Source organism: Anolis sagrei, chromosome 2 (genome assembly GCF_037176765.1).
Source record: "Anolis sagrei isolate rAnoSag1 chromosome 2, rAnoSag1.mat, whole genome shotgun sequence".
NCBI lineage: Eukaryota > Metazoa > Chordata > Lepidosauria > Squamata > Dactyloidae > Anolis > Anolis sagrei.
The window spans coordinates 195,240,224-195,257,196 of NC_090022.1; the positions used below are offsets into that span (position 1 = coordinate 195,240,224).

The 16,973-nt window shown below is 39.9% G+C and overlaps 1 protein-coding gene across 2 annotated transcripts in view; it reads right to left on the reverse strand.

Annotated features, from left to right (window-relative positions):
- Window positions 1-16,489, reverse strand: part of SPMAP2L (sperm microtubule associated protein 2 like) — a 35,253-nt gene extending 18,764 nt beyond the window's left edge. Inside the window, exons 1-4 of one of the 2 annotated variants that reach the window (XM_067464314.1) lie at window positions 16,418-16,489; window positions 12,981-13,008; window positions 4,695-4,748; window positions 1,564-1,692 (exon numbers count right to left, since the gene is read on the reverse strand). In XM_067464314.1, coding sequence (XP_067320415.1) covers window positions 1,564-1,692; window positions 4,695-4,748; window positions 12,981-13,008; window positions 16,418-16,436 — 230 coding nt within the window. In that variant the 5' untranslated portion in view covers window positions 16,437-16,489. The remainder of the gene's footprint in view (window positions 1-1,563; window positions 1,693-4,694; window positions 4,749-12,980; window positions 13,009-16,417) is intronic. The other variant, XM_067464315.1, reaches the window with a different exon arrangement.
- Window positions 16,490-16,973: the final 484 nt, after the last annotated feature.

Genomic DNA, 16,973 nt, shown 5'->3' on the forward strand with positions numbered 1-16,973 from the left:
ACACCTTACTTACCCAGTTTCCAACAGATCTCATAATCTCTAAGGATGCCTGCCATAGATATGGGCGAAACATCAGGAGATAATGCTTCTGGAACATGGCTAAACAGCCCAGAAAACTCACAGCAACCCAGCTGGTAAACTGGCTGGGATTTCTGGGAGTCGTAGGCCAAAACACCTGGAGACCTACAGATTGAAAACCGCTTTCTCAGAGAATTACACACTGGCCTGTGCACATCAGTAACATCAAACCAGCAGTACTAGTTATCTCTTACGGCTAGACTTTTAATTTGCTATACTGAGCAGCAGCATTTAGAATCAAGGTGCTTTAAAAGAGCAAAATACATCAATGTTCTAGAATAAGTATCAGTATACTAATAAGATATAATTCACTTAAGAGATAACTCTGCATATTTAGTGAGATCCCTTATTTCAATGAGAGATTGGCCACTCTGATGATTCCACTGGAGTGACTGTGTTTCTAAACAATGCATTTGGCTGAAAAATGAGGAAGGGATAGGAAGGAGAAAAGAAATCAGGAGCACCTTTAAGATGAACTGATTTTTATTTTAGCTTTCATGGATATAATCCTACTTCTTTCATAGTGATATTAAAGCCTTATGAAAGTCCTAACTGTAAAAAAACACATTATAGCAACACAGAATGTGAGAAGCATGAATCAGAGGAAGCTAGACATAGGGAAAAAAGAAATTGACTGAATAGTAAAGGTAAAGGTTTCCCCTTGACATTAAATCTTGTCGTGTCTAACTCTGAGAGGTAGTGCTCATCTCTATTTCTAAGCCGAAGAGCTGTGTTGTCCTAGGTTGGCAGAAGCTGGGGCTAACAACAGGAGCAGGATTTGAACCACTGACCTTTCAGTCAGCAAGTTCAGCAGTTCAGCGGTTTAACCTGCTGCACCACCACGGGGCCCACAGAATGTGAGAAGCATGAATCAGGGAAAGCGAGACATGGGGGAAAAAGAAATGGACTGAATAAGCACTGCAATACTTGAGGTAAATTAGGAAAGGAATTAGACATTTAGAGTCAGACAATTACATAGTTTTATTTGGGAAATATAAAGAGAAATGGGGTGGCATTGATACTGATGAGAGATGTAACAAAAGCAGCCAAAGGATATAATGAAATGTTGACTAAATCATATTAATAAGGGAAATCCTATCAATGTAACCCTAATACAAATTATCCTCAAATTACAGAAGCAGAAGAAGAATTTCAAAGGTTTTATTTTAGAATCTCAGAGGAAACTGATCATACACCAAAACAGGGTTTTTAAAAAAATCATAGATTATTCGAATGTAAAAATAAGAAAGAGAGCAGAATCAAAGTCTGTAAAAAAATTAATCAAGAAATAAAACAGGAGAACAACTGATTAATTTTTGAGGCCAAAAGTTTGTTTATTGTGACTGAGAGAACTACTGTTCTGAAGCACTTGCCCAATGGCCCATTGGACCCATGAAACACAGATAATTATTTAAATATTGGACTCTCCCAGTCACTTCCAATATGATTTTATGCAAGGGAAATAAAGGCAGAAAAAAGACAAGCCTGTTCTGGAGAGCTTCATCCATTTTTTCCTTGGGTTGTGCCAGAGCCAGAATCCTTGGGCTTGGTCGACTTGTCAGAGCACCTAAGGAGAGGGGCCATATCGTCTCTTGGTTTCCCCAGACTAATCTACTGTTATGAATACAGAATGCAAGCACCAATCAAAACATGGTAAGGAATATATCTTGTTAGGAACATACCTTGTTTTACAAACACATCCATACATACTTATAGCTCTTTTCTCTGTAAACCAGGGGTAGGCAACTACTATGAAGTCAGGGGCTACTTTTCAGGTTGGCCAACTGCTTGAGAACAACACTTTTCATTTTCATAAGGTTTTTGTAGTTAACAATATATACAATTATTTACATATATGTAAATGAAACAAAATTTTATTTTATTGGAATTAAAAATAAAATTTCCGTGAAAGTTATTACATTCTATAAGAGTTCTCTTACTCTTTATTAACAAACAAAATCCACTACTTATACTCAATTGTTATATAAATGAACTTGAACTGTACTTATATTAAATTTGATTGATAAAATACTGATTTTAATTAAAAAGATAGTGACTATGGCATTGAACTCAAAGGAACAACATTGACTATGATACTGACTATAGCATGCATTTAGTTCCATTGCAATTGATTATGCCACATTTAGAGAGCCACTATGGTACTGTCATTTCAATTTTGGAAAAGGAATCTGGGAGACCATGGCTTGAATTTCCACTCAAACTGGGAGCCTTTGTAGTTGGAGAGTGGGGTATAAATACTCTAAATATAAATAAATAAATAAATAAATAAATAATTTCCCTCTGCATCAGAGGACAGCTATGACAAACTGTAAAAAATCTTGCAAGACACTCCTATGATAGGTTTGCTTTAGGGTCCACAAAAGTAAGAAATAACTCGAAGACACAGAACAAAACAAATACTACCCTTCATTCCCTATTGTAAGATATTATATTAAAATTGTATTAATAAAATCATTACAAAAGCAAATATTAGATTGAATACTTTGCACTGAATTTAGGTTGAAAACAACATTTTTTTTTAAATAGAGAGCATAGAGGGAGAGGACAGGAAGCATGCAAACTAATGATACCCAAAGGTGCTTTATTTGCATAAGCAGAATTTGTTACTCCTGTTTTTTCACACTGGGGCCATTAAGTTGTTAGTTGTGAATTCACTGGTGGCAGGTGATATTTACATATACGGTATGCACCCCACACTTTCTATAAAACAGCATGAAATGAAATCAATACAATCAAAATAAATCATCTAAAGAAAGAAAAACAGCCCAGCCAAAGATAATTTCAAAGATCAGGGGCAGAGATGGAATTAAGGCATTGAGGTCAAGAATGTGATGAAAGACCAGGGTTTTCAGGAGGTGCAAGAATGTCAATAGTTATATTAGCTTATTGGGGAGAGCACTGCAAAGTCTGGGCAGGAACTGCCCCATGTAAACACCATGCCCTTAGGCTAGGATCAGGATATGGAGCATAGCCTCCACTAAGGATCTGAGTGAAAACTATTCAGAACTGCAAACTGGAAGTAAGTAGTCTTGCAAGTACTCCATTGCTAAACAATTAATATAAGACTTACAGGCAACAACCAGAATTTTTTGGGACTTTTGAAATGCATCTGAAGCCATTCAAAATTCCGAGAGTCACACAGTGCGACATACAGTGGGCCCATGGTATCAATTGGCGTTTGGTTCCAGAACCTTACATGGAAACCAAACTCTGTGGATGCTTAAGTTCTATTATATACAATGGCATAGCAATACACTGTCCCTTATATAAAACTGCAAAAAAAAAAAAAAAAACCCACCCCAAGGTTTATTTTGTAGATTTTTTTGTGGGGGATGTTTTAAAGTGGTGAATAGTTGAATCCGTTGATATGGTGGTCCACCTATATTAGCAGTGTGGCATATTACATAAGCTGTAATTTCCAAACACATTACAAAGAAGAGCTCATAACTCATGTCAGACTTAACTGCAACAGCTCAATCTTCAAGGGAGCCAGTGGCATTTGAATTTTATGATCTGCCTCCACATATTAGTAAACCAAACAATTCACAGTATTGTGTTGCTGTGAGTTTTCCGAGCTGTATAGCCATGTTCCAGAAGCATTCTCTCCTGATGTTTCACCCACATCTATGGCAGGCATCCTCAGAGGTTGTGAGATCTGTTGGAAACTAGGCAAGTGGGGTTTATATATCTGTGGAATAATGTCCAGGGTGGGAGAAAGAACTCTTCTCTGTTGGAGGCAAGTGGGAATGTTGCAATTGGTCACCTTAATTAGCATTGAATGGCCTTGCAGCTTCACAGAATTGTGTGTTCTAACTGAAAGAAGGCTGAAGGTTACCTGGTAAAGGTTCAATTAGTTGGGAAAAAAGTTTAAATACAGAAACTATACTATTGAAACCTTTCCAAAAAGTAGCAAGAACATGGTGCAAGATGGAAGGAATTGCTACCTTTGGGAGCAACTTGTACTATTGAGAGGATCACATTTTGTCACTCTTTTGGTGGCAAGCCATTTACTCAGTTCAATTTGAGGACATAGCTTCTTCAGCAATCTAGTAGAATTATTTAACAGGCTGTAAAATACATCCTGCATTCAGAACTGTAATTTTTGTGTGCCTTTTCAAAAAATCCAGTTTTGATGATAGTTCTGGGTTAGGCAAGCTATAAATTTTAAAATTTCAGGTCTAGGCATAGTCTGAAAGTATGAGACAGTAGCCTAGACTTTACTGATATCCTGTTAAGTGCTTTGATGGGAGATTGCCAAGTAAATGATACTTATTCGAACTTGATCCACCCAAATGAAGAAAAGTAGGTTACAAATATAAGGAAAAGCCAATTTTTGCAAATTCATATTGGTGTAGTGTTGTGGTAAAGAGATGAACTGCAAACCTAGTGCAAATCTTGCAGCTTCTGCTATGGATGTGCTACCTGACTACAAACAGCTTTTCCTCAGCCCCATCTCCCCGCACCCCTTTGAGCAATAAGGCAATTGTAATACTTAGCTACTGTGAAAGTCTGGTGTAAGTGAGATAAAGACACAACAGAGGCAGTGTACATGAAGAACTCTGCACCATATAAAATTTTGTAACTCTCAATCTTACCGAGAAAGGTTCCATACATCTTTTACCTCCTTTGGTTTTGCAAGTTCTTGGAACCTGGAAAGTACATTTGAAGCATTGCAAGATAAATGCAGATGTACAGAAAGTTAAACCACGGCACATACTGAGTAGGTTCTTGTTCTCTTAAGTATTTTCAATAGACAAATCCTTAGCTTTGCTGCTTCAGAAAATAAGTATGTGGGATGTAGCCTATTGCATCTACACAATCTCATCAACACATTATCAAACCACATACAATGAAAGCAAGCCAATATATCCATGGAAATGTTTAGCATCTGAAAGCCAACAGGCCTCTGCCAGGAATAGAGAATTCTGGTGGTTGTTAGACTCCAACATCCATCATCCCCAGGAAGGAGAGTCAATGGTTGGAGAATGATGAGAGGTGTCATCAAAGAAAATCTAGAGAACCATAGCCTTCTCCACACTGTCCTTATTCAAACTAAAAATGGAGGGCCTCTTCAGTAATTACATTTTTGAAACAATGCTGATTTTTTTCTATATTTTGGGTTCTTGTATACCATTTATCTCACTGTGAGGAGAAAACAAAGTAAGGTTTACTTTATTTTATTTATAGAGTGCCATTAAGAGACAGGATGCTTTACACCACAGAACAATGGGAGTTATTATTTATTCAGGCTATTTTTTCATCATTTTTAAAGATCAGTCTTCCAAAGGTATTTCATAGCATTACAACATATACATTAATACAATATTTATAAGCAATTAAGACTCAAAGACTGTAAATTATTATTTCTATTTTAAAAGGGTGCATTACTGAGTAACATAATCAAAGGTCATACCAGAAACTGAAAAGATGTCAGCCAATATCTAACCACTAGATCATTTGTACTGCCTTCTCAGCCCACTATTTCAGAATTTAGTTACAATAACAGTTTTCACTAAAGTTTCTTTTGCCATGCTGAATTCCTGTACACAAAGTATAGTTTAACAGTGATCTTAGATAGTCAAGGAAATGGTGTTATTTCTTCTTTGGATGTTTCTCTCAAATCACTCCTGAAGCAGGAATGTAACAATCTGGAGGACCATCCCTGACTTATACGAAGGGAATAGCCCAAAGTGAGAAGGAAACAAAGTCATATGAGAATCCAATGTAACAATGAAAAGTATATCCAGAGAGTCCCTAAAATGTTACCTTTGGAAATCCTAAGAAAATGTACCCTAAAGGGGGGGAAAAGAAAACTTATATTTGAGATACTTCAGCATGAAAACAGATATTGATAGGAATGAGATAAACATACAAGGGTTGAATGAAAATTAATGTCTCCACATTCGTAACTCCTCAACAGATGGCAGTACTGGTATGTGGCAGGTACTGGATTGTTCAGTAGATTCTCTACAGTTCCATTTTGGCGGGAGGTTTTAGCATTGAACGGTTGTGTTGTTAAAGTCCGAAGTATGGAATCCTGCACAGTCAATGCGACTTAAGCAACGTGCAGTCATTGAATTCTTGACAGCAGAAGGTGTCACCCCAAAGGATATTCATCAAAGAATGCAAGCTGTTTGTGGTGATTGTGTTGATGTGAGTACTGTGTGTCGTTGGGCGAGTAAGTTTAAAGATATTGAGGTGGGAACATCTGACTTGTGTGACAAATAAAGAGTTGGACATCCTGTGACAGCAACCACCAAGTTTCACAAGCAAAAGTTTGACAGACTGATTCAGGATGATCGTCGTATCGCTCAGAGAGAAATTTCAAGCCTAATTGGCATTTCACAAAAATGTGTGGGTCACATTGTTGCTTTGCTTGGCTATCAGAAGATCTGTGCACGATGTGTACCCAGGATGAGAGAACTGTGAGACGCTGGTTGCGGAAACAGAGTATGAAACTTCTTCCATGACAGCTTCAGAAAACTTGCTCATTGTTGGCAGAAATGTATCCAATTGTCTGGTGATTATGTGGAAAAGTGAATAGTGGTAGTTAAAAAGTACATTCTAAGGATTATTTCTGCGTTTGATTTATTAAAATATCCCCATCCAAACCCAAGTAATGAAGATGGAGGCATTACTTTTCATTCAACCCTCGTATATCCCCATGTGAGTGAAATCAATATACAGTCAACCCTCCACTTTCACAGGGGTTGTCTTTCCCTAGGAGAGAGGGTGCTAACCCATTGTGGTCTCCAGAGGGGAAGAGAAGCAGGCTCCACATGCCACTTCACTTACACTATGGGTCTGGCTTCTTTTCCTCTTCCTGCATCCCACAAGTATCTCTGTTGCCTGGGCAAAGGAAAAAGCTACTGGGGAGACAGGATACATTAACCAAACAGGAAGAGTAGGATGAATGTGGCCCCATGCATGCCTGCAACCTGAGGATCTGGCTCCTTAACTTCTTTCTGAGTGCCACATGCCCCCCCCCCCCCACCCCCAATGCCTCCCCTTCTTTGCCTGGGAAAAAACACATTCACAGCATATAGGGAAAGAAGCCAGAACCACATGGTAAGTAATGTGCTGCACGGGGCTGGCCTCCTCCTCTCCCTGCATATCTGTGTCTGATTCACCCGAGCAAAGGAAGGAAGGTACCAGCTGAAACACAAGCACAGCAATGTTCACATGGCAGCCCCATCTTCAGGAGCTGGGTGCAAGAGACGATATCTCACTTTCCTGCACCTCCTGAGAACAAGGTACTACTAGATGCATGTTCTAACACAGTCCTGACTTCAGGAGGCAGTGGTACAGGCATTCTCTTAACATGCCTAATTTTTCAGTTCCTCCTAATGGTACACTATCAGGGCACTGACAGGAAGATGACAGATTGTTATGTTCATTTGATGGAAAATCCCAGACAATGGACTAAGCTAATTATACTTAAGCTCCAAAGTAATTCCCTCATGTACAAAATTTGCTCTCAGGCAAAGCCTGACTGAGAGGTATCTTGGCTCAAAGCCTCTGAAATCAAGCCCCAACATGTTCATATACAGAATGGTCATATACATAGGAGCCTCCTATCCAGGTTAAATGTACAAAGATGATGCTTTACTTTTGCATTTACTTTAACAGACAGGAACACGATTAGAGTAAATATCACAATATGACATTTTTTTCTCCACCATCAGGTAGGAGCAGGTAGAAGAAGGAGAATGTAAGAAAAAAAGAAAGAATGAACACTGCTAGAGTCATGGCCTAAGATGTATTGCTTAGCTCTATGTGTATGTGTCTGTGTCTGCAACCACATGTTTGATGATCAACTGCTTGATGCTTGATGATCCATAAGTTAATATTTGTGGATATCATAGGCATCCTTTTTTTTCCTTTCTGCTTTCATGTTTGCTTCTACTACTATCAGGGAACCTAACACCACACAAAAATCTTGCAGAGTGTCTTGTTCTTTTAGAATAGAAGGTTCATTTTGAAAGAGCAAGGTCTCCATGGGTCAGCCAGAAGTGCGTTCTTGGATTCTTAGCCAGATTTTCAGCAAAGTGCTCTCTAGTTTGGAAGAAGGGAAAATGAAGAGAGAAGAGGAGAGAGGAGGGTATCATCCCTCTCAGAATAAAAGCCACCTAGGTTTTGGATTTAGTAAGAAAAAAAGAAGAAAAAACTACACACACACACACACAAGAGAAGCGGAGAGTCCTTTTAACTACAACACCCCAGCTTGTCATCAAGCTATCTCCCTCTTTCTCTCTCCCCCACTCTGTCCTACCTTTTATTGTTTTTTTAGACTCACCCTTCGTCACCAATTTCCTTAACATGGATCAATAATGTATAAATTGATTTCTGATTTTAAAATAGTTTCTCCTCATTTCAGTTGTGTCTGTGATCTGTTCACTTTTTAGATCTGCATAAACTTTACATATTAAAGCTTACGTTTTTCTGGACAGGGTGGAATAAAGTTTTCTTCTCCCTCTTGATTTACAACTTCTGCATGGCCCCATCTATACTGCCATACAAAATCTAGATTATCTTCTTTGAACTGGATTATATGGTAGTGTAGAAGGTGCCTTTATGTGTGTGCCAGGGCTTTACAGTGTGCCAGGAAAGAAACTATTACTTGTAGATACCCAGATTACCAATGCAATCACACACATGTACACAACTAGTGCCATATAAAATCCAGATTATTTGCTTTGAACTGGATTATATGGCAGTATGGACTCATATAATCAAGTTCAAAGCAGATAATGTAGATTATTTGCTTTGATAATCTGGATCATACGGCCTGAGAAATAAGACCCAAATAGCTCAGCTGGATTTACTCCTAGGCCCCTTCTATGTTGGAGCATGCAAGGAATCAGTTAATGTGAGTGTGTCAACTGTAAAATAAGATGTATAAAGCTGATTGGCTGGGCAATACCCGGGGAGATGGCTTAGCCTGGGACTTTTGGATACCGTTACATTTTTGTTCAGGCTTGAGATACAAGGCCAGAGGGGGGGGGGGTTGGAGTGTACTTTCACTTCATGAGCTGCTGAAGGAGTTTTTGTTCAGGCTTGAGCTATACAAGGCCCGAGAAGGGGGGAGGGGTTGGAGTGTACTTTCACTTCATGAGCTGCTGAAGGAGTTTATCAACATGGACAGAAGAAAGTCCATTTTTAAATCTCTCATAAAAAGACATTATGTGAGTTGGTGAAACTGATCACATTGTACATATGTTGTTCTGGATTTAAGAAGAGTAAACTACTTGTTCTTTATTGTTCATCTGTGTGGCATATTTTCTTTCTCTGGCAAGGCAGTATGTGGGCTGATCAAATGTGAACTACACACAGTTTATTTTACATTATGCCACATTCTACACTTCCATATAGTCCGGATTATCAAAGCAGATAATCCACATTATCTGCTTTGAACTGGATAATATGAGTCTTCACTTTCATATAATCCAAAGCAGATAATCAGGATCTTACATGGCAGTGTAGATCTGGCCCAGGATAACCTGTCAAATGTTCATTTTCAGAGAGAGTAAAAAGGTAAATAAATATCAGTTACTGAGGATAAAGTCATATTCTTGTGTGTCCCCACTTGGGATATTTTAAGTTTATTGCACATTGGCAACTGGAATATTTTGAACCACATCCCATTCTCCTTGCATAAGCAGAAGGGAGCCAGACTTTTTTTTCAGAATCTTGTACCCAATATTTATGACAGTGTTACAAAGAGGCTTGTAATACTGCATATATGGGTTTTCCAGTGCCAACTGGATGCCACTTTTGGGAATAAAATACTTGGCAAAAAGGTCTCTGTCTGACCTAGCAGGAAACTATGTTTTTGGGCAGAGATGTCCTTAATGTGCCAGCAGAAAGCCATCAAGATAAATCCAAACCTTCAAATAATTATTCTGACAAGAGAATTCTGGCACTCCCCTTTCATGACTAATTCTCTCTTATTCAGATACAAAGGTGTTCTCTCAGCCTCACCCTCTATAATGCCCCTCTCCGACAATTCACTGCTAAGACAAGGGTAGACATAGAAACACACAGATATGTAATGTCAACACACATTTTGGTGCCTCAAATGTCAGGCTTGTTTCTGGGCATATTTAACCCACTGATTCAAAAAATGGCACCAGTTTTCCCCTCTCAGTTCTAGCTTTTGAGAAAGAGAGCATATGCCATCTACCATTTGCCATTTGCTCACTCCTAGAAAATATAATGACCATATCTAAGAAACTAGAGATGATGCAATCCATCCAATGCAATTTTCTGACTCAGTACCCCAAGGAACCCCAGGAACATACCTAAAAGTCAAGATACAATTTTTTTGTTAGGCTGTGAAATTAACAAAAACACTGTAGTTGGAATAAAGCTGTCCCTGTCAGTTTTCTATGTCTCGCTTTAAAATTCCCAACTATTGGGACTTGGTAATGTAGCATATAAAGTACATACCTTTAACTGGAATCGTACAATGTAATGGCAGGCATTGAGCTGATGTCATTAAAAGTGAATGTAGATCAAGGTGCAACAGAGCTGAACTGGTCCATTTGCTGAGTGATTAAAGGAATCTAAGACATTCTCTGCCCTTGTTTTTCTATCAGCTGTATGCACATTAGAAATCAATTTCAAACTTCATAGGATAAAACTAAAGGCAGGTTAGAAAACTTGTTGTGGCATGAGACATTGTAGGAAAGAATATACTATCCTAACCCTTAAAAGCTTGTATTCCAGGCTAGGTCTCACTGGATTGAAGCTCCATTAATTTTTGATTAGCATGGACTGTGATGTCATCCACCACCATCCAGAACATTTAAAGGGCAGCAATGTATTAGGAACAATCTTTATTGTAATCCAGACTATCTTAAAAGTTTGATCTTAAATTGTCAAGAAACATTAGGTTTATAAAAGAACCACTTCTAGGTAAGTCTAAAACTGTTACAAAATGTTTTCAGTCAACACAGTCATCAGCACACTTGGGGAGTCATTACAGAGGTTGTCCTGACAGGAACTTGCACATCAAATTTAATCATATTGTTGATCAAAACTACAACTTGCAACCCATTCGTCCTCCAAGGACCTTCAAGTAGTATGCATACTCCACTTAAGTATCACAGCAACCCTGGAGATTAAACCAAGCAGCAATTGGCCTGAAGTCACTCAAGGAGCTTCATGGCTAACCAGGAATATGAAATGAGGCATCTCTGATTCTACCCTGACACTTTATGACACCTTAACTCTAGATAATTCAGAAAATAAACAGCATTATACTGGTGGTATAGCTATTAGTAGTTTCAGACTAGCACCTGAGATATCCACATGAAATTGGCCATCATGCACCATCATCCCCCAGCCCAGCCTAGAGGGGTGTTAAAGGTAAAGATTCCCCCTTGACTTTAAATCTACCTCTAATGGATGGTGCTCATCTTCATTTCTAAGCTTAAGAGCTGGTATTGTCCGTAGACACCTCCTAGGTCATGTGGCCAGCATGACTGCACGGAGCACTGTTATCTTCCTGCTGAAGCGGTACCTATTGATCTACTCACATTTGCATATTTTTAAACTGCTATGTTGGCAGGAGCTGGGACTAACAACGGGAGCTCACCCTGTCCCATAGGGTGTTACAGTACTATGGAAATCTATGCCCCCCCCCCCCCCCAAATACTGATGTATTAGAACTCCCATGACCAGAAGCCATGTTTGCCAGGGCTGACAGGAGATAAGAGTCCAAAATCTGAGAGGCCACACAATCCCCCATATATAACATTTTCAGCTCCTAGAAGAAAAGGTGGCTATAGATGTAATTAAGGAAGCATATATTACTCAGTATTTTAAATCTTACAAGATTCTATTGTTTGTGTTACCACAAATAAACACATCTTTGTGCGAGATAGAGAAAATCCATGGGATAATCACTTTAGGCAACATCATTAATATACAGAATTTGGAGCAGAGTTGCAATGCATGTCTCCTGCCTTTTCTTTTCCAGAGCCGAATCTGCCATATTTATATTGCTTCTGGCACGTGGAAGAATTAAAATGCATGCAGTAGCAACAAAGAAACATCAGTAGTGGCAGAAAGCTGTCAACTTCAGGTCACTTGTATCTCCAATGCAAGGCTTCTGGATGGACCCTAAAAGCCAAGGTGGTCTGGGAGGGATGACTCTTTCTCCAATGTGGCATCGTTTCTGGCTTTTTTGAATGCATAGGCTAGGGGCAACTGGTCCCAAGGCAGTGCTGGCATTCTCTCTGCAGAATAATGACTTTTCAATGGGTCATATTAAAATCCACAATTTTGATCTCCAAACCTGCCTTTGACTTATATATGAGGTCAATTTATATATAAGTATTTAAGGTCATTGTTCTTGGGAGGCACACTGGGTTTAGCTCCAGGAAAAGGTAGCATATAAATAACACTATGTAACAAAATTTGAAAAAAAATATGTTCCTGGTTTGAAAATGTTATTTCCTGTTTAATTGTGAGGTATTTACTTTGGAAGGAGTTGTTCTACTCCAGAGATTTCATTTTTGTGGCTGCAACAAACTAACTGAATTGGTTGAGACTCTATGAGAGATTAATCGAAAAACTATAGCAAAATGTGCTGCAGCATGTCCTACAAAACAAGGTTTTTGCTGTTTAATAAACTTTTCCCATGTTTTTATGATAGAAGCAATTAGGAAATGACATTTATAACCTAGAAACAAAAATCTTGTTACATAGTGTATCATAATTAAAAACGAATAAATAAGTGCAATAACAAAATTTAATGCAAATCAAAATAAATGAATTCGCTACCTACAGGGATGCAGCTGTGAGAGAACAAAGATCCTAGAATCTTTGCCACTAACTGGATACTTAGAATCATTGAAACTGATACTTTTTCTTACCTTTCACTTAAATTACCATGGGGAAGATCTGCAACAGAAACAAAAAGAGCCGGCAGGTTTTAACAACATGCAGCGTGTGTGTTCTGTGTCATCATGGTTAACTACAACTTAACTGTAATTACACCAATCTAGTATCTATACATGTCAGTGTTTAACTAACACATTTTTCTCAATGCAATTCATGGTCAACTGATACAACATTTTTTTTTTGTATGAGCAAAGTGATGATTGTAGATTTTAAAGTATCTGGCGTTCTCTGAAACAGGTTGGTGCTTGCATTGAACCCTGAGGTATCAAAATGAAAAACATCTTCAGGACACAATTGTACATTTCAAATTGAAACACTCACTGCACTTATTACTGACTGGAGGATAGTTGTAAAATGCACTGCAAGTTTCATTCCGGGCAGTCAAGTGTATCTTGAGAGCAGGTTACTTCCTGTTTCATAAAAAGGCCTCTCCTGGGACTAAATTAGTGTGTTTGCATTTGGGGCCAAAATAAATAAATAAGGCTGCAATGCCTAGTTAATTTATCCAAGTAATTGCAAAACAAGGCTACATTGACATTTTTTTCCACATGAGGAACTTTACTGCAGCCTATGTGCAGATGTATATGAGACATAATTAAATTTTGTGTTTAGATTTGGGTCCTTATCTCCAAAATACCTCATTATGTAAAGCAGTGGTTCCCAACCTTTTTTTGACCAGGGACCACTTTGACCAGGGACCACTCTCCAACATTAGTACCAAAAGGGTTACAAATCAGTTTTTGGTGAATTTTAAATTCGGTTTGGTTATTTGGAGTGCTGATTCAGACCACATCAGCTCTAGTTTCTGATACAGACCATATGCCATCCAGTAGTCACCATCTTCTTGCCCACAGAAAACCATATTTAATAATCTAGAGCTGATGTGGTAGTAGTAATCTTTCGTGGGTAGTCAGCCTCTCTCTTCCCAACATCCCCATTGGGTGGGTTTCGCGAGACGTGTCGCTCTCATTGCTGCATGGTTTTGAGGCAACGGTGTAGTAAAGGTGAGGCTGTGGACTATATTTTTGTTCTTGCAGAATACTGGTGGTCCATGGACCACAGGTTGGGAATCACGAATGTAAAGTAAGGGTAAAGGTTTCCCCTTGACATTAAGTTTAGTCGAGTAAGGGTTGGTGCTCATCTCCATTTCTAAGCTGAAGAGCCGGCGTTGTTTGTAGACGCTTCCTAGGTCATGTGGCCAGCATGACTGCATGGAGTGTCGTTACCTTCCCATCAATGCGGTACCTATTAATCTACTCACATTTTTTCATGTTTTCGAACTGCTAGGTTGGCAGAAGCTGGGACTAACGACGGGAGCTCGCCCTTTTCTGCGGATTTGAAGCGTTGACCTTCTTGTCAGTGAGTTCTGCAGGTTAGCGGTTTAACTAACTTGCAGAAGACTAGTGGGAATGAGGGAGAGAGCCTTCTCCGCTGTGGCTCTCCGTCTTTGGAACTCACTACCTGGGGAGATTAGGCAAGCCCCCTCCTTAGCAGACTTCAAGAAATATCTGAAAATCTGACTTTTCAGATGTGCCTTTGGAGAGTGACCATCCATACCATTTGCATTGCCCCATCTATAGTGTTGTACCTATGACGCACTTTCCCCCATGCTAAATTGAAAACCTTACCCCACTGTTTTATTTTCTTGGGGGCCCCTCACTTACATATTTCCTATTTCTAACTTACCCAGGGTTTTATCATTTTATCTTGTCCCCCGGTGGCGCAGTGGGTTAAACCCCTGTGCCGGCAGGACTGAAGACTGACAGGTCGCAGGTTCGAATCTGGGGAGAGGCAAATGAGCTCCCTCTATCAGCTCCAGCTCCTCATGCGGGGACATGAGAGAAGTCTCCCACAAGGATGATAAAAACATCAAATCATCCAGGCGTCCCCTGGGCAACGTCCTTGCAGACGGCCAATTCTCTCACACCAGAAGTGACTTGCAGTTTCTCAAGTTGCTCCTTACATGCCAAAAAAAAAAATCTTGTCCATTTGGCCTGCCCATCCTGTTTGATTTTATATTGTGTTAATTTGTGTTATTATGTCATTTTGTTATTGTAATTTATTTTCTGATGCATTTTGCTTTTTGTATTCTGTATTTTACTGTGCTGTATTGTGTTTTAAAAGGGCTTGGCCTCATGTTAGCCGCTCCGAGTCCCCATTGGGGAGATGGCGGCAGGGTATAAAGTTTATTATTGGGTTGTTGTAGGTTTTTTCGGGCTATATGGCCATGGCCTAGAGGCATTCTAGATTAGATTAGGAGATTCTAGATTAGGAGATTCTAGATTAGGAGAGAATGCCTCTAAACCAGGGGTCCTCAAACTTTTGAAACAGAGGGCCAGGTCACAATCCCTCAAACTGTTGGAGGGCCGGATTATAATTTGAAAAAAACATGAATGAATTCCTATGCACACTGCACATATCTTATTTGTAGTTGCAAAAAACACTTTAAAACAATACAATAATTAAAATGAAGAACAATTTTAACAAATATAAACTTATTAGTATTTCAATAGGAAGTGTTTGCTTTTGGCTGATGAGATAGGATTCTTGTGGTTATGTGCTTTCAAATAGTTTCAGACTTATGTTGATCCTGAGTGAGGGCCGGGTAAATGACCCTGGAGGGCCATATCCAGCCCCCGTGCCTTAGTTTGAGGACCCTTGCTTTAGACCAGTGGTTCTCAACCTGGGGTCCCCAGATGTTTTTGGCCTACAACTCCCAGAAATCCCAGTCAGTTTACCAGCTGTTAGGATTTCTGGGAGTTGAAGGCCAAAAACATCTGGGGACCCCAGGTTGAGAACCACTGCTCTAGACCATGGCCATATAGCCCGAAAAAACCTACAACAACCCAGTGATTCCGGCCATGAAAGCCTTCGACAATACAAGTTTATTATTATTATTATTATTAACCCGCTGTGCCACCGCAGCCCCACCTCATTATGTATATATATGCAGATAGAGATATACCAAAATCCTCCCCACCAATCCAAAACATTTTTGGTTCCAAGCACTTTGGATAAGGGAAACCCAAATATAATTGCTAAGAAAACAAAAACAGCAACAGAATAAATATGGAAGACACTGAGGCCAGGAATTGTGGGAGTTGAAGTCCAAAACACCTGGAGGGCCGAGTTTGCCCATGCCTGGTATAAACTTACATCTAAACTCTGGGATCAAATATTAGCTTATATGGTAGTGTAGAAGAGGCCTCAGTCTCACAACTACAAGTCCCAGGACTCCACAGGGGGGAGCCATGGCTGTCAAAAGGTCTACACTTGTGCTGTGTGGACAAGCTACTCTCCTCAGAGCTGCGCTCCAAACACAGCCAAGCTCCCCCTTCTTCAGCCTCTTTAGCAAAGACGGAAACCCCTCCCTTTTGGAGCACTCCCTCCCTCCCTTCCCCCAACGCACCTGCGCGCGGCTCCCCCATCCCGCGCGCGCCAGAACAGGAGCCAAAACAGAGCGCAGGAAAGGCCGGAAAGCCCCCCTCCCCCCCGCCGCGCGCACACGCTTCCGGCTAGCCCCTCGCGCGCGCGCACACACGTTTGTTTACAGTCGCCCCAGCAACTGACGGCGCGCGCAGCTCCTTCTTTCCTTCCTTCCTCCTCTTCTTCCCGCCAGAGGGCGCCATTATATACCACGGCATGTTTGTATTGTACTTTATACAATAGTATATGCATTATACCACAATTCAAGAGAGATATTGACAAGCTGGAATGTGTCCAGAGGAGGGCGACTAAAATGATCAAGGGTCTGGAGAACAAGCCCTATGAGGAGCAGCTTAAAGAACTGGGCATGTTTAGCCTGAAGAAAAGAAGGCTGAGAAGAGACATGATGAGGGCCATGTATAAATATGTGAGGGGAAGTCATAGGGAAGAGGGAGCAAGCTTCTTTTCTGCCGCCCTGGAGACTAGGACGCAATGGAACAATGGCTTCAAACTACAAGAAAGGAGATTCCATCTGAACA